This window comes from Cherax quadricarinatus, chromosome 72, assembly GCF_038502225.1.
Source record: "Cherax quadricarinatus isolate ZL_2023a chromosome 72, ASM3850222v1, whole genome shotgun sequence".
NCBI lineage: Eukaryota > Metazoa > Arthropoda > Malacostraca > Decapoda > Parastacidae > Cherax > Cherax quadricarinatus.
In genome coordinates this window covers 10,236,970-10,259,469 of record NC_091363.1, presented here as the reverse complement: position 1 = coordinate 10,259,469, position 22,500 = coordinate 10,236,970, and the positions used below count along the sequence as shown (strand labels likewise).

Here is a 22,500-nt window from a genome sequence, read left to right as displayed (position 1 = left end):
ATGAGTGCATGGGCATGTTGTCAATGGCTTTCTCAAAGTCTAGTGGAGTTAAGGTTTGGTAGAGAGTGGACTCAGCATATACTGGCCTGAGGTAATTGTTTCACTTGTTCTGCAAAGTCTAAATATTCTAATATCTGTCTTTAGTCGATGCATGAGGGAGAGATGCAAAACTTATCACCTGCCTGGTGTTGGCTGCTTTGGATCCAAGGAGTAGCTTCGCTGGGCGCCAAAGTTTCGGCCAGTCCGGCATGGTGTGTATAGTACTGCGTACTTTATCCAAAAGCTCGTAGGTTTGAATCTCCTGCCTGAGATGAGTGTTTGTAATATTTCGCTTTTTGGCCTTTTCGGCCACCCCGCCTCGGTGGGCCAGTGCGTTGAAAGAGGCCAACCTTTTTTTTTTTCTGTTTAATAAAAATTTAAACTATTTAAGTGTTTGAATGAGGAATTTGCTTACTGTGGTGTATTTAATGACGAAAATTTAAAATACAAAAAATTTTTCAATATATATATATATATATATATATATATATATATATATATATATATATATATATATATATATATATATATATATATATATATATATATATATATATTATATATATATATATATATAATATATATATATATATATATATATATATATATATATATATATATATATATATATATTATATATATATATAATATATATATATATATATATATATATCTATATATATATTTATATATTATATATCTGTGTAATATATATATATATATATATATATATATATATATATATTATATATATATATAATATATATATATATATATATATATATATATATTATATATATATATAATATATATATATATATATATATATATATATATATGTAAGCAGATTGCCTGGGACTACGCCTGTGCCGCCAAATTGGCAGACACCTACTTGCTATACCCCGTAGCTGAAGTGGGTGGAGCTGCCAGCCACAGGGACACGCAGAAGATCCGCAAATATGAAGAACTTTACCCTTGCTATAACTTCATCCCAATAGGGTCGGAGACCCTTGGAGCATGGGGCAAGTGTGCTCTAAAGTTCCTCAAAGAGCTGGGTGAAAAGCTCATCATAGAAGCCAAGGACCACAAGGCGACCAGCTTCCTCTTTCAGAGAGTCAGTGTCGCGATTCAGAGAGGAAATGCCTGCAGCATTCTGGGCACGCGGCCCACCGCCGGGGAGCTGGACGAAGTATTCGAGATGTAGCTCTGAGCTGTTATCTAGGTTATTTTACTTTCTATTGTATTTCTGTGAATGTTTTGTCAATGTATTTTGTCTTTAAATAAAATATATATCAAATATAGGGGGTGGTAGGAGAAAAATTCTCAAACAGCTTCAGGGAGAACCTTGAGTTTTTCCTGAAGCAAGTTTATTCTATTCTCTGAGGATGAGGGTCCCCAAGACAGTTCTAAAGGTGTTACCTCCCTATATATATATATATATATATATATATATATATATATATATATATATATATATATATATATATATATATATATATAACTGCCAGAATTTTCTTTGGTACAGGTCTCATTGTTATAGGCAGTGACCTGTTTGAGTCCTTTCTGACTCTTTTGACCACAGAGAGTTCAGTCTGAACTTTTGAGAAATTAGCCGTTAAACATTTACCTGGAGTTTACTTGGAGAGAGTTCCGGGGGTCAACGGCCCCGCGGCCCGGTCTGTGACCAGGCCTCCTGGTGGATCAGAGCCTGATCAACCAGGCTGTTGCTGCTGGCTGCACGCAAACCAACGTACGAGCCACAGCCCGGCTGGTCAGGAACCGACTTTAGGTGCTTGTCCAGTGCCAGCTTGAAGACTGCCAGGTGTCTGTTGGTAATCCCCCTTATGTATGCTGGGAGGCAGTTGAACAGTCTAGGGCCCCTGACACTTATTGTATGGTCTCTTAACGTGCTAGTGACACCCCTGCTTTTCATTGGGGGGATGTTGCATCGTCTGCCAAGTCTTTTGCTTTCGTAGTGAGTGATTTTCGTGTGCAAGTTCGGTACTAGTCCCTCTAGGATTTTCCAGGTGTATATAATCATGTATCTCTCCCGCCTGCGTTCCAGGGAATACAGTTTTAGGAACCTCAAGCGCTCCCAGTAATTGAGGTGTTTTATCTCCGTTATGCGCGCCGTGAATGTTCTCTGTACATTTTCTAGGTCAGCAATTTCACCTGCCTTGAAAGGTGCTGTTAGTGTGCAGCAATATTCCAGCCTAGATAGAACAAGTGACCTGAAGAGTGTCATCATGGGCTTGGCATCCCTAGTTTTGAAGGTTCTCATTATCCATCCTGTCATTTTTCTAGCAGATGCGATTGATACAATGTTATGGTCCTTGAAGGTGAGATCCTCCGACATGATCACTCCCAGGTCTTTGACGTTGGTGTTTCGCTCTATTTTGTGGCCAGAATTTGTTTTGTACTCTGATGAAGATTTAATTTCCTCGTGTTTACCATATCTGAGTAATTGAAATTTCTCATCGTTGAACTTCATATTGTTTTCTGCAGCCCACTGAAAGATTTGGTTGATGTCCACCGGTCCACGGCACACCACCTCATCCCCGCACCCCTGCCCTCCCACCCATCCCATTCACCCAATCTCATGAGCTTTGATTTATGCACATTCACTGCCATACCTGTTGCCATCCCAAAAACATCTATAACTCTCTCCAGACCCTACAATCCCTCCCTCCCACTCACTAGGACAGTTGTGTCATCAACGTAACCTATGATACCGGGACTCCCACCTCGTATGTCCTCCCTTACCCCCTCCTGTATGCACCTTTCCACTGCCCTATAAAACGGATTCTGTAAACATGCAAATAATATTTGTGACAATAGGCATCTCTGCCTCAGTCCCCTGCCCATTTCCACATGCAACCCCACCCTCCCATTAATCTGTACACATCCTGGCTCCCTGATATAAAGTACGTGCCCAGTTAACAATGTCCTCCCCGAACCCCTGCCGCTCCGTGATTCTCCACAGAGCCTCCCTCTCGACACTGTCATACGCCGTTCTCCAATCCAACGCCAATACCCCTCATTCCCCCTTTTGCGAACCCTCAATAAACCTTCTAATAACCCTATGCCCCTCATACATTGAGCTCCCCGGAATCCCATATTGACCCCTCACTATTACCTTTCAAATGACTTTATATGATTTCCCAAAATTTTTGCAAAAAGTTTGTAGTCTGCGCACATGAGTGATATCATCCGGTAATCTCTCACTGTGCACTGACTTTCACCCTTTGGCACCAAAACTACTAGCGCTGTCGCCTGCAACAGTCCCAATGCACCCCTCTCTTTTATGATATTAAGTAATTGCACCAAAAAGTCTTTTAATACTCCCCAATGCTGTATGTAAAACTCCCGCAGGCAGCCCATCTATTCCCGGCGCCTTACCCCTGCTCATACTCATTAAAGCTGTCCACACCTCTTCCTCCACAATAGGCCCCTGTAACTGTTCCCTGTCGTCCCTGTCCAGCACACACTGCACCCATCCCCCTGTTTCTCTTAAAGCCCCCTCTCTCACACCCACACTCCTCATATATGCTCTAAGCCAAGCATCAACATACCCTCCCATCCCCTTCGTTGTCACCAAATCTTGTCCCTCCCTATACCCCTCGATGTCCTCAAGAACCCTCAAACCCACCATTTCCATTGCAACGTGCCAGCGCCCCTGCCCTCGCAGGACACACGCCGATGATCTATCACCCCACATGACCTCCTCCAACCCCCCTAAAACCCTTGCCGCATCAAACCTCTCGTTTTGCACTTCCATTAGGCGTTCCTTCACTCCCTCTATGTCAGCCACTGGGACTCCCATTCCCCTCCCTCCCTCTCTCATAATACTCCCTTAAGTGCCCCTCAAAATACCTAATAAGCCCATAAGCCAACTGATTCTCGTGCTGTCCCTGTCGTACATAGAACTCTCGAATCCTCGTCTTCGCTGTCACATCCCACCATCTCAACACATCCCCATTGACTTCCATCCCCTCCCATAAGCCTTTCCACCATTGTGCAAATAGGACCCTCCCCTCAACATCTTGAAGCAACCGAACATTCATTTTCCAATAACTCTTATACCTGTTCGGCCGACCCTCCCATCCCAAATCCACCAAAACACCTCTATGATCAGAAAAAAACACATCCAAAACCCTTACACTCCACACCACTGCTTTCCTTGTCACGTATATCCTGTCCAGCTGTGCAGCATACCCCTGCCTCACAAAGGTGTGGTGCACCTCCCACGCCACCCCCCTCGTTGGCAATGCCGTATGTGTCCCTGATGATGGCAGGTAATAAAACTTGAGCTGAGTGGGCATGCACAGCCCCACGCACCACTTCTATGCCGACAGTGTTTACCCTTCTTGCCTGCTGCGCCATTTTGAGAAAACCAAGTTGTCACCGGCTGACAGCAGAGGGCAGGCTCAGCTCACGTCCGCTCGTCCCAGAGGTTGAGCGACGAATCATATTATTATTATTATTATTATTATTATTATTATTATTATTATTATCATTATTATTATTATTTTATTATTATTATTATTATTATTATTATTATTATTATTATTATTATTATTATTATTATTATTATTATTATTATTTTATTATTATTATTATTATTATTATTATTATTATTATTATTATTATTATTATTATCATTATTAATTTGGACAAGTGTCATTTAAATACTCAAGCATACCTTTATTTTTACACTCTTAATTTGCAGGTTATCCTGCCTCACCTCATTTCTAATGTATACTACCTGTGGAAAATACTGTATATATTTTCCAGAAATTCAGTATTTATATGTAAATAGATGGCCATACTGTATTTAAAAATATTTATGTCATAGATAACGGAAAGCTTGCGTCTGCGCAGACGGGACTCGTCATCTTGGTTTTGAATTGGATACAACGTTAATATAATGGGAAGAATTTTTCGTGCTCTAGAGGTTAAAATTGGATTGACACTTCTCAAATAGGAGGCGAAATTGTTGGATGTGCATTCCTGCATAACTTGATTATATTATTATAATCATGGGGGAGCGCTAAACCCGTAGGATTATACAATGCATAACTTGAGATATCAGACGACTGGACAAGACAGCTCCAGGAACCTCAGATAAGCTCTCTAGATTTGTGTATAATTCTGGCCAGTGTTTTCATAAATTTAGTTAGTGAGGTTTTTCTGAGTATGATACAACTTAATATCCAGTCAAATTGGTGAGTCATATTAAGATATATTTTCCTTCTGTTATGTATATGTAAATTTATGTATAATCATTTTTTAATATACAGTCCACAAATTTATATATTTACCAGTATTCCTGGTGTATGTATATTTCATTTAATTAATAGGTCCAGAGCAACTTGTGGTTTTGACAGTGGTAGGTATCGAACGGGGACATTTTTTGCGACCTAGGTGTCCCAAATTCCTACTTGTCTATGTAACATTGATAAATAATAATTATCTTTGTTATCATTTACTGTTATGTACATAATTAGTTGCATTCAGATAAATGCAATTTTCCACACTACCATTGCCTTTTTCCACATGAAGATACCCACAACATTCAGCTAACACCTGGTACGTTTTTAGTTAGGTAAACATGGGCAGGTGGTTAAAAGAAACATGCCACTTTTTTCCCTTCCCAAGATCGAACCCAAGTCCTTCGATTGTGAGCTGAAAGCTTTACCACTGAACTACGAGTCACCTCGGTATTTTTTTTTTATGACTGCAGTTTGAAAACAAATAAGTGGAAGCTTGAAGGCAGATACTTGCTTGATCTGGCTCCTGTTATTTGTGTTGATGTTACCCTTTCATGCGGGTCTTTTAATGTCTTTATTATTGCCAGAAGTTCTCATTCCCAGCCATCTATATGTGTTCTATCTTTGTGATCCGAGAAAAATATCCTTCCTCCAGTACCCTAGATCTATCCCACCTCAGTGAACGCATAATCAGTAGTGGAGGAGAATGTGTCAGCGCCACCGATGAGCCAGGTCCCTAACTGGTCACATGGTTGTAGTATTTGTTCTTTTCCTTTTTACTTTCTGTTGTTAATCTTGCCCTAACTTATCATTCATTTCGCCTTCCACTGCATTCCTGAAAATGTAAGCTGCTTAATTTTTAGTGGATACTTTTATTTGTTATAATCTTTTAAAATTGTAATCGCGTATATTACGTTACCAATAAGTATTTAATAATATTTCATTTACAGCAGTCTGTTTTGTCACCCCTTGTTCTTTGGGGGTTTCAGATTTTATTTCGAAAAGCGTCTTTTTGGTAGCCAATACATTTCTCCTTGTAGAGCACAAGTTTGGCTTGAGTCAATAAACCATGGGTGTTTAGGGAGGAGTTGACTTAATTGTTAGTGATACAGCTTATGTGAGGTTGGTGTATCACCCAGTTCTCCATGAGAACCAGTTTTGACTCTGTCCACATTCTTTCACCATAAGTCTACTGAACAAGTGTACATTTTCGTCTGTGACTCCTATACCAACTTACTGGTACTACTCTACAGCCTTGCTTACACTTGAGTTTGCCAGGGATTGTCATAAACTTTACTTACTCGAAGCTGGTGGCTTACTCCAGCCTCGCCAGTGATAGTCCTTCTTTAGGAGTTGGGACCATCTTAGTCTTGAAGATCATCATGAGAATTTGTTTCCATAACGAAGGACAGTCATTAGATAAATGCCCCTCAGTACATCTTGTTTCTTCCACATTTGTGTATATTTCTTATTAAAGTATTCTTGGCTAATATGTTTTTGTCTTTTCACAAAATTGAAGTAAAAGACTCCCTGAATATTTATAGCGGGGAAATTGACCTTGTCCTCATACGTATCTAGGAAATTAATGTCCCAGTTTCTTCAATAAAAATGGCAAATTGCATCTATACAGCCCAAAAGCTATTCGAGCCGTCCACTAACGCACACTGCACCTGAAAGTTTAAAGTCAATCAAAAAAGGCCTACCCTAGTTATTGCACAGAAACCAATATCACAAAATACACGAGCGTGTTTGCATGTGTATTTGTGTACTCATATATGTGTGAGTGCTTGTACTCGTGTGTGTGTGTGTGTATGTATGTTCGTTTGCGTGTGTACTCACCTATTTGTGCGTGTGTGTGTGTGTGTGTGTGTGTGACCCAACAATTAATATTTGCACCAATAACTCATTACAGTTGTGACCGGGTGTGGACGTGTGAATTGCTCATTACTCTATAATTTGTTCATGATTGTAGCCATGTATAAACGTAAGTAAGTAACTTTACTTACAGGATTCATTACCTTTGTAATTTGTGAGTTCATTATCTTTGTACCTTGTTAAGCTATCAAAACTTTGGAGCCCAGTCCCTGGACCCATTATGTACCTCTGTAATCTTTTGACTACCGCCCACAGGATGGGTATGGGGTGCATAATAAACATATTAAACTAACTTAATTAAGTTCGAAGCAACTCAGAAGTTGCATTCTTAAGTTATTGGCATTAAAGATTTGGGGAGGCACTCACAAGTTATTGCAAGAAAAGTGTTGTTCCCAGTTTCTTCAGTTAAACTGGCTTATTGACACCTACAGCCCGACATCCATGCAAATCTTTCCCAAAGATACAAGGCTACACTTAGTAATAATCCCAACCTTTTTGTAAGTAGGATACAACAGTATTGAATGTTTGAAGTCGAGCATAAGAAGCTTTTTCAAGTTATTTCACGGAGACCAAACTCAGGAAAGGTCTGTGTAAAACTGACGAGATGGCGCCTGCACGTACCAGTAATTGCAGAAACCTTTCTCTATAGTGAAGAGCTTTGAAAATTTGTGAAGCTAACTGGATGAAGCACCTTTCAAGGAAGAAATGAGGGGAAAATATCCGTCAGTCACTTTAACGTATTCACTTGGGGATACATAAAGAATCTTATACACGTGACTTTTTCCTCGTTTACCAACTAGCCATCTACTTTTTGGAATTATCGTCTGCGTAGTCGGGAAATCAGTTATTAGCAGCCAGGAAAGATAGCCTTCACATTTCCGTACCACAATATTAAAGTACTTCCACATTCAGTTTTGCACAGTTTTCAACCATATTGAGTCCGTAGGTGAAGTTTCCTTTCAGTGGATGAGTGCAGTGATCCTCCATTGAAAACCAGGCACTCCAGGGCGTGATCCAATCCAGTTTTATGATGGACTCCTACGGTATTCTTAAACTTTTCTAAGTGGGGTTATAGTGTATTTCAAATGTTTAAGTGTGAGAGAGCGTGCATTCTTTCTACTGTTTAAAGAACCTTTTACCCAGAAATTTAATTCTATAAATATATGCGCCTTAAAGGAATGGAGGAAGGGGGGGGGGTGCCTTGATGTGGATGAAGAGCTCTTGCTGCAAGGAATTGCACCTGTCCTCCCTTTGGATCGCACCTGTCCTCCCTTTGGATCGCACCTGTCCTCCCTTTGGATCGCACCTGTCCTCCCTTTGGATCGCACCTGATTGCCGCCCATTCCCAAGGTAGTGTATGACCCCAAAGGGTTCAGCGCTTCACGATGATTAAAATAAAAATTCTTTTTCCTTCCCAGGTTCTCAGATCCTTACGGGCTTAGTGATTTCCTCGTGAATATGCGACTAATTCATGCACTTGTTACTAGTGACTTCGAGTTTCCGCTTTCACACCTCCTAATGAGTTTCACACTATTTTGCCTATTTTTTTTATGGTTAATAGATTCTTTGATATTTGATAGATACTTTGACTATATAATTTTGCAGGCAAAGTATGTAGCTTATTGTACATCACTTGTTAAGTTAGGTAAGTTTTGTCAAGAAACAAGACAGTTGTTACCTGACGCTGGTCTTATTTCTACCTTTATTTCTACAAGTATACATGTACAAGGTATACAGGAGTCGATGTGTTCAGTCCATCAATCTTGGACTGAACACATCGACTCCAGGCTGAGGGACTGATTACTTCATACTCCTCCTCTCCTTACGCCTTCCTCTTTGTATTGGACTGATGAAGCCACTGTGTGGCGAAACGTTTCCTGAATAAAGATTCCCATATGCTGCATAAGTGTCTCAATCTTCAACTTGTCGGTTTTTCAAACCATTCATCACGACATTCTACTCTATAGAAACCCCCTTGTTATGCAGAACATTTAGGGCAAATTGGGTCAGTTTTGTCCCAGGATGCGACCCACACCAATCGACTAACGCCCAGGTACCCATTTTACTGATGGGTGAACATAGACAACCGGTGGAAGGAAACACGCCCAATATTTCAACCCTCGCCGGGAATCGAACCCCGACAGAGGCCTTCCACTGGCTTACAGGGCCACCCCAGGAAACAGCGGTATGGGCGGTGATTGAATTCGCGGCTCGTGAGTCGTAAAACTCCAGACCGGCGCGTTAGCCACTGGGCCAGCTAGGTGATCCCCGCCCGTACCGTGGTTTGTTTGCATTCGTGTCATTACGATTTAGTGCTTGTGAATTCATTACCTTGTACCTAGTTCAGCTATCAAAACTTTGGGGGCCCAGTCCCTGGACCCATTACGTACCTCTGTAATCTGTAAATACCTTTGTAATTTGTCATGATTGTGACTAGACCTACCTGGAGTTCATTACCTTTGTAAATTGTGAGTTCATTACCTTTGTAAATTGTGAGTTCATTACCTTTGTAAATTGTGAGTTCATTACCTTTGTAAATTGTGAGTTCATTACCTTTGTAAATTGTGAGTTCATTACCTTTGTAAATTGTGAGTTCATTACCTCTGTAACTTGCTCAGCTATCAAAACTTTGGAGTCCAGTCCCTGGACCAATTATGTACCTTTGTAATCTTTTGACTACCGCCCACAGGATGGGTATGGGGTGCATAATAAACATATTAAACTAACTACGATTTAGTGAGCCACCTCATGAAAATTAAAGATTTGCACAACTCTTGTACAGCATGTGAACGTTAGCGTGAAAATACATAGATACACACAGGCTTAGTTAGGGTTGAGATCTAGACTAGGTTAAAAAATAATAATTACAAATTACTTTTGTGTTAAACTATGGCATGCAAAGAGTACGTAAACTTTATTCAGCGCATGTACACACCCTCATTGAAAGGCTATCTCCCCCAAGCAGCGAACCAGGTACTAAGGGTTGATGATGGGGCCCCATCGTTCAGTCAGCACCCAGGTTCCAGCCAATGAGAAGATGGTTTTGGCAATCGAAGAGGTGTGGGTACCACCCACCTGTCTGCCCTTGTCATTCCCATTCTAGAGCTGGTTGAAGCACGGTCTGCTCTCTAGTGGCTTCTATTCTGCCTTGCTTACCGTGGAGTGCACTAATACCTATTGCTGTACATAGTGTATATAGTGTACATACTTCTGTTCTAAATTGATGAAGGATAATACAAGTCAAAAGTTTTTCTGCTGTGTTTATTTTGCTCCCTTTATACCCAGGATAACAGGCCTTTGGGACTCCTGGGTTGTAATATAAACATATGTGATTTTTAATCATAAGCTAGGATATCTTATTTTTATTATTCAGATTTCATGACATATCACATACGTTCATGTGTTGTTTATCTTTCTATAAATGAAGAGTGTTAAGGACAATGCTGAATAACATTTCTTAGTATTTTTATAAACGTCAAACTCAGAAATAAATGTAAATGAAATTATAAGTATTCTACAACATTTAATGTCATTTAGCTTACCGAAACATTAAGATACAAACACAAAAACATGATAAGTAACATCAAAACTTAGTAGGAGTACCCACCTTGGTCATAGGAAGGAGAGCTAATCTGACATATTTAACATAGAATTGTTAGCATTATATTATCATTACCAGTAAATTTCTTCCTAATTGCAATAAGAACCGAACTGAAGAAACCTTCCTGGATGAAGCCTGGATGCTGATGCAGGGCAGTTACTCCAGTGAATTTTAACTTGATCATCTCCCAGGCATTGTACGACCCGTAAACTATATGACCCTTAAGAGTCATGAAGGATAACCTTACAGGAAAAAATTAGATTCTGCCGCTTCGGCGGCAAAATCTTGCGTAACCGTCCATCCCGTAGACGGTTACGCAAGAGCGTATGGATACACAAAAGGCCCATTCATCTGTTACAAAACAAATTGAGGACATTTACCTAAAATTTCTAGATTTTTATATTAATAATTTACCTTGACATATCAAATAGGTTATTTTATTGTCTACATTCTTCAGTAAGTGAATAATCAAGCACATAGTGTTCAAGAGAGTGATCATTATATTAACACTATACTTTTCATTTAGTGTGTGTATATACCAGACTCCCAGGATTCTAAACCTAGCTACTACAACATCAGTCAGGTTGTTTTAATTTCTAGTTTCTCGTTAAACATACTTACCTACGTTTATGTTATCATGAGCTATAGATCCACTCAAGCTTCTAAAAGTATTCCTGTGACGTTCACATTTATTAGTATTTAATTCTCTCGTAATATTTGATCTAATGTTGGAAAGTCATACTACAGTTACAACCAACTTACTTAATTTGGCTAATTTACCAGCTTTATCATTTAAAAGTAGTATAATGTGTGCGAGTCCATTAGCTATGTCATTATTCGTTTAGGTTAAGTAGTAATTTAAAATGTCATGTTATGGGTAAGAAGATAACGATATACTATTGGGCAGTTCCTCTTAGCCACTTCCTCTAAGATGGAGTCTCCTCCCAATTTGACTAAGAGCATTTCTGATAGGTAGTTATACAAATGGAGTAAGTAGGAGTCAGTCGACTCCTTCAAAAACTTGGTTCCTAGTCCATGACCACGTAAGAAGACGCTCAATAACTCAGAAGGTCCTAGGTTGATGGGGGAGAAGGCTCGTCGTGGGTAGATGGTGATGCCGTGGCAGGTGTCCTTCACTGTGCTGTTGATGTCCTTGGGGATGGTAAGCTGTTCAGGACACAGTTGGCGCAGGTGGGTGGTGAAGAGAGTCGGACCAATGGTGTTGCGTATGTGGGGATTGAAAACACTCGGTATGGCATCCACAATTTCCTGGGGGTTACCACAAGTTTAGATTGAGTCCAAGATTTTATTTGTGTCACAGAAAGAAAAGGAAAAATAAGATTCTTCGGCTAAATCGACTAGAAAAATGGAGAAACAGTAAGTTGACCTTTTTGTGTGAACCTGGTTAAAATTAACCCTTACCCCAATATAGCCCCTGACTTAGACTAAACCCTGACCCTTCATGATACGTGATCCCATCATGGATCACCAACGAATATGATCCCTGAACTCAGCACGCTTCTTAAGCCTAGACTTATCTAAGTTCTTCTAATTTAGGCATAACTTTAACAGTCCTCTGACTCTGTCTAGAATATCCCATAACCAGACAAAATTCTTAGGTTAAGTATATGACCTCTGGCCCAAAATATATGACGAAATATGATCCTGGACAAAATTTACTTATCGTCTCTGACATAGCATGGTTTCTAACACAACCTGACCCCAGACCCAACATGACTAAGGCGCAACGTGACCCCTGACGTATCATGAACATTTGACATTACCCCACCTGTATGAAGTGGTGTCGTGGGGAAAAGCTCAAGACGTCGTTGTTGACGGATTCGGCAGTTTGCCACCCTAGATAAGGTTGGAAGTCAGGAAGAGGTCGCAAGGTCCAGATGTCGAGGTCAAGGTAAGTCCCGCCATATCGTCTTAAGAGCTCCACACGGGCTGCGTCGCTAACAAACACAGGTGCATGATCTGCAACAGTGTTAGGATACATAAACAATGTCCATATATATATATATATATATATATACATATATATATATATATATATATATATATATATATATATATATATATATATATATATATATATATATATATATATATATATATATATATATATATATATATAGTTATTTCATTAAATCCTGTCACATGCAGTGGACAATGAAAGGTCGTGTTGTGGAAGTAGAGACAATGTTTGTAAATAATTTCGTCTGTTTGTGAATTGTTAAGCATTTCAAATCTCTTTCGTTGTCACTTCATGTGGCAGGATTTGATGAAATAGCTTTGAAAACAAGCCTGGTGCCCAGTGGTATGGAGAAACATCGTCTAGCTATGGCTAGGCTCCCATACTTATCTGGGGTCTGGCTCCGTGGTAAAGTGCTGTGGACTCTGATACAGAGTTTGCAGATTCGAGTCCTGCCGTGGTCGCAGAGACATTGTTTGTATAAATATAATATATGTATATAATTATTGTAATTTTACCTTCATTGTAGAGCCATAGACGTTGATGATGCCATGACTTTAGCGGAGGCTCACTAAAGACCTGGTCCAGATCCAAGTAAGAGAATTCCACATTATCCAGGTCCTCCACTAACTGAAAAACAACATTTTTCATATTGTTCATGGCTGTCAACAAAATATTTATCGTTTGGGTTTAATTGTCCAGTTTCGAAAATTATACGAGATTTTAAAAGAGACTGAGAGACTATAGCCTGGTACACGTACGCTCCAGAGATGTAATCACTTCAGTATTATATGAGGAGCGGATAGTAAGGAAAACTCAAAACAGTTAAAGAAAAAGACCAGGGGAATAACCATTACCTAGAGCTTGTAAAACTTTAAAGGGCATTGGCAGTTATTTTTTAACACACCGGCTGTCTTCCACAGAGGCAGGGTGACCCGAAAACGAAGAAACACTGCCCACACTTACGCTTGCTGGATATCCAAGCCCCTCACGTACAAAACCTTCACTTCTTCAGTCTTTCCTATGACGATCCCTACCCCGACTTCCCTTCACTACAGATTTATACGCCCTCCAAGTCATCTGAGTTTGGTCTATCTGTAACTGTCCAAACCACTTCAACAGCCCCTCCTCAGCCCTCTGGATAATAGTTATAGTAACCCAATCCTAATCTCAAAACTACGAATTCTCTGCATAAAATTCACACTACAAATTACCCTGAGACACGACATCTGAACTGCCTCCAATCTCCTACTCGCTGCAACATTCCCAACCCATGTTTCACACACATACACTCATACATTCATCTTTCTCCCTCCATGTATGGCGTTCTGTCTCCACTGATGCCTTAATGAACCACTTATTTTTTCCCATCAATTCTTTGTGGTTCACTTCGTCTTAGACTCATCTGCGATCCTGCTCTCCGTCTTACCCTTATTTCTTGCAATAATTACACGTATTCTACCATACACTTTACTTAGTATACTCAACAGACATATTCCCCAATTAGACACATGTGCAACTCTTGGGTATCTTTATTGACGAAACGTTTCGCCACACAGTGGCTTCATCAGTCCATACAAAGGAGAATCTTGAAGAACAGGAGGAGAATGAGGTAATCAGTTCCTCAACCTTGAGTCGATGTAGTCAGTCCATCAATCTTGAATAGAATACGGCATATATGCGGAGAAACAGCTTATAAACCGTAGGCAGGAGAGGTGCAGCAGTCGTAGGTGGTGTCACATTTGTCCAATGTGGAAGTAGGTCGTGCCCAAGGGTTAGGCAAGCGAAGAATTCCCAAGTATTAAGATCCCAAGAACTTGCAGTGTCTGACAGGACAGGTCAAGGAAGGTTGTCCAAGTGTCTTGGTGGGTTTCTAGTCGGTCTGCCTGTCTGTCACTGAGTTCTTTCCAGAACACGTTCAGCGCCGGGGTACCAATCATAGCGTAGACAGATTCGCTTGTGGCAAAGTCATCCCACGCCACGCCCAGCACCCACCGCAATGCACGGTTCTGAATTCGCTGCAGCTTCAGGACGTTTGTTTTGGCAGCGAGAGAAAGAGCAAGAGGTGAATAAGTGATTAGTGGCCCGTATGAGGGCCTTGTACAGGTGTAGTTTAGTGTGAAGGTGTTAGCCTCTGAGCTTGTACAGTCGCCGTAGGGCAGAACTGCCCATAGCTCTTTTGACGTTAATGTGAGTGTGTAGTCTAAGGCTGGAATCCAAATTAACTCCTAGGACTGTGATGTTGCGTGTTCGTGGAATGGGTGTTCTTGTAGTGGTGGTTCTGAGGTCAACAGGTAGTGGTGGGTGTTCTTTTGGGAAGAAGCATGTAATCTTAGATTTACTGGCATTCGTTTTAATAAGCCAAAGAATCTCCCAGGCACTTATCCTGTCCACCTCGCGTTGTGTTCTGAGTGACAGACATCTGCATTGTTCATGTGCGGTGAGTTCTGTGATGTCGTCAGCATATGCTAGTGTGAATGTGTTGTGATGTGCTGGGTCAGGAATGTCGTTTGTGTGAAGGATGTACAGGGTAGGAGAGAGAACAGAGCCTTGGGGAACTCCAGCATGAAGGGTGAAGGAGTCAGAGAGACAGTTTCTGAACTTAATTCGCATCGTACGGCCGTCAGTGAAGTTGCATAGCAATTTTTTGACATTCGGGGAAAGATCGAAAGATTACATTGCTTGTACTTGAGCCCCGAATGCCAGACCGTGTCGAAGGCTCTCTCCACGTCCTTACCAACCAGGGCCGTTGTACATCCTTGGGCCTTATTGATTAGAATATAGTTCAGAATGATATTAAGATCTGCTTGCGTCGAGCGGTGTTGGCGGAAGCCAAATTGTTGGTCAGTCAGGAAGTGGTTAGTCTCTAAGTGAGTCCTTAGTCTTTGGGTAATGATTCGTTCAAAAGTCTTTCCGAGGGTTTCTAGTAGACTGATAGGTCTATAGTTCCTCGGGTCAGTTGGGTCCTTGTTAGGTTTGGGGATGAATGTGGCAATAGCGGATTTGAATATGGAAGGGAAGTAGCCAGAAGCAAGGCAAGCATTGTAAAGGTCAGTAAGAGCGGATATGACAGTGTCAGGGAGGTGGCGGAGAATGTGGTGAGATAGTCCAGAAGCTCCAAGAGCTTTGGGAAGAAGCTTCAAGATTAAGGATTTAACAAGAGGTTGAAAGGAGTGTTGAGAATGTGGGTGGAGGTGAGAGAGGATAGTTGTACGATAGAGTCAGGAGAGGTGATGTGTCTATGTGTGGATATCCAGTGTTCTACATCTTGTGTGTGGTGTTGTGCAGCTGGGTCAGGAGGGTGAGGGTGGAAAATATTTTCCCATATGTCTCTGAAAGCATGTGCTGCTTGTGTTGGGTCTGTGATGTTTGTGTTGTGTGTTATGTGTTGGAAGTGTGTTGTTTTTGGGACTCCAGTGACCTTCTGGATGAAATCCCAGTATTCCCTGGGGTTCCGTATGCGGTGTGAGTCAGCAGCCTGGATGAGGGACAGCCAGTGTTTGGTATGGTCCTCGTCCAAGCTACGGATGATGTTGTTTCTCAAGAAAGTGAGGTCTCTGCTGACATGTGCAAATTTGTGGTGGTTGGTAGCAAAGCGGTGACGGTACTAGAGGAGAAGGCGTTTTGTCCTTTCAGAAGGACGGAAGGAGTATCTGACAGTGTATTGTTTCTTAGGAATTGCATTTTCAGCAGCTTGTGTTATAGAGTCTTGTATGAGAGCAATCTGTGTGTCGATGTCTGATGTAGGTCTGTTATCGAAGTTATGTGAGAGGTTAGTGATGTTTAAGTGCTGTTTAAAAGAGTCCCAGTTTGCTCTAAAGAAGGAAGGAATATGTCTGGAGGTGTTGTTTGTGGGGGCAGGGTAAAGAGGTCTGGAGGTGTTGTTTGTGGGGGCAGGGTATAGAGGTCTGGAGGTGTTGTTTGTGGGGGCAGGATATAGAGGTCTGGAGGTGTTGTTTGTGGGGGCAGGGTATAGAGGTCTGGAGGTGTTGTTTGTGGGGGCAGGATATAGAGGTCTGGAGGTGTTGTTTGTGGGGGCAGGGTATAGAGGTCTGAAGGTGTTTGTGGGGGCAGGGTACAGAGGTCTGGCTCTTCTTTAGAGATGTTGCGCCGCCCTGGTCAATGCATGAAATCACTGCCTCTCTTTCTTCAACATATAACAGCTCAAAATATTCCCGCCATCTTCCATATACTTCCGGCACTCCATCTAATAACTCCCATATTCTGTTTTTAACTATCAGATCCATTCGTTCTCTAGGCTTTCTCCACTTTTTATTCTCAATCCAGAATGTTTTCTTATTCTCAGCAAAATTTGTTGACAGAAGAACCTCACCCACTCAGTTGCTCTCCCTCTGCACTCCCTTAACTTCTCTTTTATTCTCCACTGATATCACTTATGCTTAGTAAAAACCTTCCATGTGCTAACTTTTTCACTCTCACCACTCTTTACTTAATTATTCCACCAATCGCTCCTCTTTCCTTCTGCACCCACCCTTCTATATCCACATACTTTTGCTGCACACTCTAACACTGCATTCTTAATTAAATCTTCAACGCCCTCATTACCTATACCCTTACTAGCCCATCTTTCTCCCAACAGTTCCTTGTATCTTGCCACAACTACCTCTTTTAGTTTATAAACTTTCACCCCTCTCTTACTTGCTGATGCCATTTCCCTTGTACTCCTTCTATCTCTCACTCTTACTGTAGCCATAACTTAATAATGTTCTGATATATCTATTGCTCTGAAAACACACATCCAGAGGTCTACCCATCAACCTTTTAGCCACCAATATATTATTCAATAAACTATTGTCATTACATCCAGTATCATATCTCTTGTACTTATTTATTCTTTTTTGTTCATGAAATATGTAGTACTTATTACCAAACTTCTTATACAAAGTTCAGTCAAAGGTACCCTATTATCATTTATCACTGGCACCCCAAGCTTACCTACTACACATTCTACAACAGTTTCTACCCCTCTAGTATTTAGATCTCCCACCACAGTTACTCTTTCACTTGGTTCAAAACTCCCTAAACATTCGCTTAATATCTTTAAAAAAAAATCTTTCTCTCCTGTACACTCCTCTCGTCTTCAGGTGCATAAACACTTAGTGTAACCTAATTTTCGCATCCGACCCTTATTTTACAACACAAAAATCTTTAAATTTTTACATTTATATTTCCCCTTTTCCTTCCATAACCGATCCTTGAACATTACCGCTATTACTTCCTTAGTTCTAACTCTCTCAGATACACCTGAACTAATCCCATATATTTCTTCCCACTGAAACTCTCCAACCCCATTCAACTTTCACTGAGAACTAGGACATCCAGCTTCTTTTCATTCATAACATGTACAGTTATCTCTTTCTTATCTGCACTGCATCCACACACATTTAAACATCCCAACTTTATAAAGTTTTTTTTCTTTATGCATTTAGTAATTAATACAGAAGGGGTTACTAGCCCCTTGCTCCCGGCATTTTAGTTGTTACATTAAGACCGTTATATTAAGAAAAAGCAAGGTAGAAGATGAAGAGATGATGATTTTTATACACACACACACACACACACACACATATATATATATATATATATATATATATATATATATATATATATATATATATATATATATATATATATATATATATGTATACACACACACACATTTACCTGAAGTAATGGTTGTGGATGAAGTATGGCAGGGGCGGTCACCAACAGCAGGACAGGTCGATGTGGATAGTGATGGGCGGCGCTCTCGACGGCACACGCCTGCGGATGGTAACTGATGTTAAGAAAGGAGAAACTTCCACTTTTCATAGCCTAGTTGTCAATTTTGTCATGCAACATTTTCAGATGAGATGTATTTTGACGTATATGGGTACAGATCAGTGGTAGTGAGACAGCAGAGGCGAACCTCTTCGAGATGAACATATTCAAGAAGCTCCAAAACATCCATTTAAGATGTTTTGGGGTAGTTTTACTGCTAAAGGCCCTGGACCGCGTGTTATTGTTGAGGAAACGATGACCAGCGACAACTATAAGGCAATCCTGGCAGCTCATTTGCTTCCCATTGTGGATAGAGACTTTGCTGATGGAGAAGGCATTTCCCAGCAGGATCTTTCTCCACGCCAGCAGAAAGTGCTGACATTCTTCGAAGAGATTGGGCTAAGTATAATAATAATATAATAATATCTTTATTTCTGCAAGTACATGTACAAGGTATACAGGCCTAGCTGACATCAATGACATACTACTATATAGAAAGCCGCTTATTATGTTGAGCATTTCGGGCAAATTAGGTCAGTTTTGTCCCAGGATGCGACCCACACCAGTCGACTAACACCCAGGTACACATTTTATACTGATGGGTGAACATGGACAGGAGGTGTCTTAAGGAAACACGTCCTAATGTTTTCCAGCCGTACCGGAGATTCTAACTCCGGACCTCAGTGTGTGAGCTGAGTCCGCTTGCGATCGAGCTAAGTATTCTAGCTTGGCCTAGGAACTCTCCTGACTTCAGCACAATTAAGAATCTGTGGGCAATAACCAAACGCAGGATCGCGAAACATGACTGTTCAACCGTGTAGGAGCTAATTGCTGCTGTTTATAGGACCTGGCACCGCGAGGAAGAACTTGCCAAAATGTGTTCAACATTGGTCGATTCTATGCCAAAGCGTGTTGCAGTGCTTATAAAAGCAAAGGGTAGTCATATCTCTTATTAAATCAATTTTCAAATAAGCATTAATTTTCAAAATATTTTCAAATAACATTAATTTTCCATGTATTTTCAAATAAGCAATTTTCCAAACTATTTCATCAGTGTCCCGATTAATATTTAGACTACCATAGTTGAGTCCAGATGGCCATAGATGGACTGAACTAGCGCTTTAAACTGATGGAATGTAGAGAGAAGTATGGGTGTTTGTGGGAATAAAAGGAGTTACAGTACCGAGAAGAGGAAAAAAATAAAAGTAGCACATTATTGTAGTAAAATGTTAAGGAAAACAAGATAGGTCATAAGACAGTCACTAATAACAAAATTAATGGTTTATTAACAATAGATGAAGACGAGGCAAAAATTTTTCTAAATATTTACTGTATAAATACCCGGAATACAAAAAATAAAAATGTCTAATTGAGGCTAACTGCAAAAAAGAAACACAGATTGTGGAAAATTAAATTTTCCTGGATGTAACTCATAAGATACATACCAGTAAATGGTAATAAAGATAATTATTCTTTATCAAGGTTACAGAGACAAGTAGGAATTTTAGGACACCTAGGTGGCAAAAAATGTCCCCCTTCGATACCTACTATAATCTATCTCTCCACAAGTCACTCTGAACCTATATTAATTTCAAATGAAATATACATCACCAGGAATTCTGGTAAAACATTAATATAAATATGTGGACTGTATATTAAATTTAAAAAATGGATACATATACATTGAAGGAGAATTTATAATAATAAGACTCACCAATTTGTTTGTAGATTACTTGGTGTATCATATACAAACCCCCTGCCTAAGTTATGAAGAAAATACTGGCCAGAATTTTCAACATAAATAGACATCGACTTAGTTGGGGTTCCTGGACTGTCCTGTCCACTCGTCTAATGCTCACGTTATGCAGGACTGCAAATCCAACAATTTCTGCTCCTATTTGGGAGGTTTCAACCACAATTTAACCTCCAGAGCGACAAATTTTATGCACATTTCACTCGCGTGCCTTCAGCCCAGTTCAAAACAATGGCGACTCTTCCCCAGCGACGCTCACCCATTTTGCTGGTTCTTTATTTATTTACAAATTAATTTTTATTACCTACAATATATTCCATCAATTTACATACAAAATACACTGTATTTTTGGAAAATATACAGTATTTTCTACACAGATATTATTGCAATAATAGTATGCTAGAATTTATCTTCAAAATCCACTACACTGTAACGCAAATAAAACATCGCCTGTTCCTTATATTTTTCCCTTCATGTCCCCTTATCTTTACATGACTTCGACAAATTTCTTTCATTTTTATCTGCATCATTTGCTATGGGAAGAGTCTCTGTTTGACTCTGGCTGAGACCAGTTATTCTTTCCTCCACCATCTTTCTTCCTATTCTTTCTTGGGCTTAACGATTAGTGACCTATAAAGACGTCATTTACAGAAGGACATCCTGCTTCATTATCTTTATATATATGGTCACCTGACAACTAGTATGGAACAAAGAGGAACTACTATCATGTGGCAGTGTAGTGCAGGAAGTGTAGATCATCAGTGTGTGCATATATGGATCCGTATTCTCCCTTACCAATAACATCACTGCATTTTTTTAACTTACCAGTGAACTAGTTAAATAAACTAATCAGCTAAGCGAGTTATCTAATTACTCCTGCAGGTAGAATAACTTGCCAGGTAGATTGATTAATTAACTCATCACTTAACTTATTTGCCCAGTACTTACCTTCCTTGGAGAGAACTTGAGGGCACAGGAAGTTTCAGTAAAGAATATGGTGTTTGGGGTGAGCGGCCGCCAGTTGAGAGTTTTGTTGACGGTGTTAATTAGGGAATACTTTGGACACAGATGATTTATCCAAGTGTTGATGCTTATACCCACGCCCACATCCGCCTGCTTAGTACCAAAATGTTCCCGAAAATTTATATAAAGGAAAGGAATCAGAAATAAAACTGCTAGTCTTTGAACAGCAGCGATCCAGGTTCTTCGAGCGAGCATCGTTCTCAAATATTAGAAGTAACAAGTATTTTCCTTCTCTGACAAAAAACTGAAAGTCGATATAAAAGAAAAAAATTAATCAACAAATAGAATAATAATCTACAAATCACTTAAGTACTTATGTATATATCGAATAATTCGTCCTTATTTCATATTAGAGTACACATAAGTACGGGAAAGAGAGGAGTTTTAATCTGTATAAAAGTGCATAACCATGAAATTTAGATACACTGGAAAGGCAAGATACACCGAGAGTTGTATGTCTCAATGTGTATCCTCTGTAAGCTAATTTTAATCCCTATGTTAAAAATATCCTCGTGTAATCGATAGTCTTGCAATCCAATTAACCAGCTGTATTAGCCCACTCAGAGCTAGCTATACGCTTAAAATCTATGTTGGCTACATTACCTACAATCTTAAATCAAGACAAAACCTTTTAACAACAGTATTAATCTGCTGTGAAAAGTGAGTAATTAAGTGTCAAGCATGAACTGATGCAACTTTGATTCGAGAAATATGGATGTGAAAACTGCACCAGCTATTTGTAATCTGGAAAAAGAATAGGCAGATAATATAGCAAGAATTCACTAGGTATTTCGTTAATAACTTGGGAATGCCTCATCCGATTGTCTTCAAATTTTTGACGCTGGAGTACTGTAGCTAGGAAACGGTTTATGCAACTATTGGCATGTGCAGATGCCTCTGCTTATGCTACAAAGACTGTTCCTAGTTTTGGTTTCTTTGCCATGACTTGAGAAAGCCTCTCTGATCGGCTTCAGTTTCAGTACTTGTGTATCCTAGAAGGATGGGATCGCTATTCAAGTGTTTAAGTGCCACTTTGCCATTTTCACATCATACCAACACCCGGCACCCCACACCATACCCCCATAACACACCACCCCATACAACACCCCACAGCACACCACCCCATACAACACCCCACAGCACACCACCCCATACAACACCCCATAACACACCACCCCAT

General features: G+C 40.1%; 1 protein-coding gene across 2 annotated transcripts in view; it reads right to left on the bottom strand.

Annotated features, from left to right (window-relative positions):
- Positions 1–11,127: 11,127 nt before the first annotated feature.
- LOC128701450 (alpha-1,4-N-acetylglucosaminyltransferase-like) overlaps positions 11,128–22,500 on the bottom strand; it is an 18,275-nt gene continuing 6,902 nt past the window's right edge. The window contains exons 1-5 of one of the 2 annotated variants that reach the window (XM_053795153.2): positions 21,246–21,553; positions 18,449–18,547; positions 13,282–13,393; positions 12,575–12,765; positions 11,128–12,054 (exon numbers count right to left, since the gene is read on the bottom strand). In XM_053795153.2, the coding sequence (XP_053651128.2) occupies positions 11,644–12,054; positions 12,575–12,765; positions 13,282–13,393; positions 18,449–18,547; positions 21,246–21,515 (1,083 nt within the window). In that variant the 5' untranslated portion in view covers positions 21,516–21,553 and the 3' untranslated portion in view covers positions 11,128–11,643. Of the gene's footprint in view, positions 12,055–12,574; positions 12,766–13,281; positions 13,394–18,448; positions 18,548–21,245; positions 21,554–22,500 lie in introns of those variants that run through there. The other variant, XM_070100187.1, reaches the window with a different exon arrangement.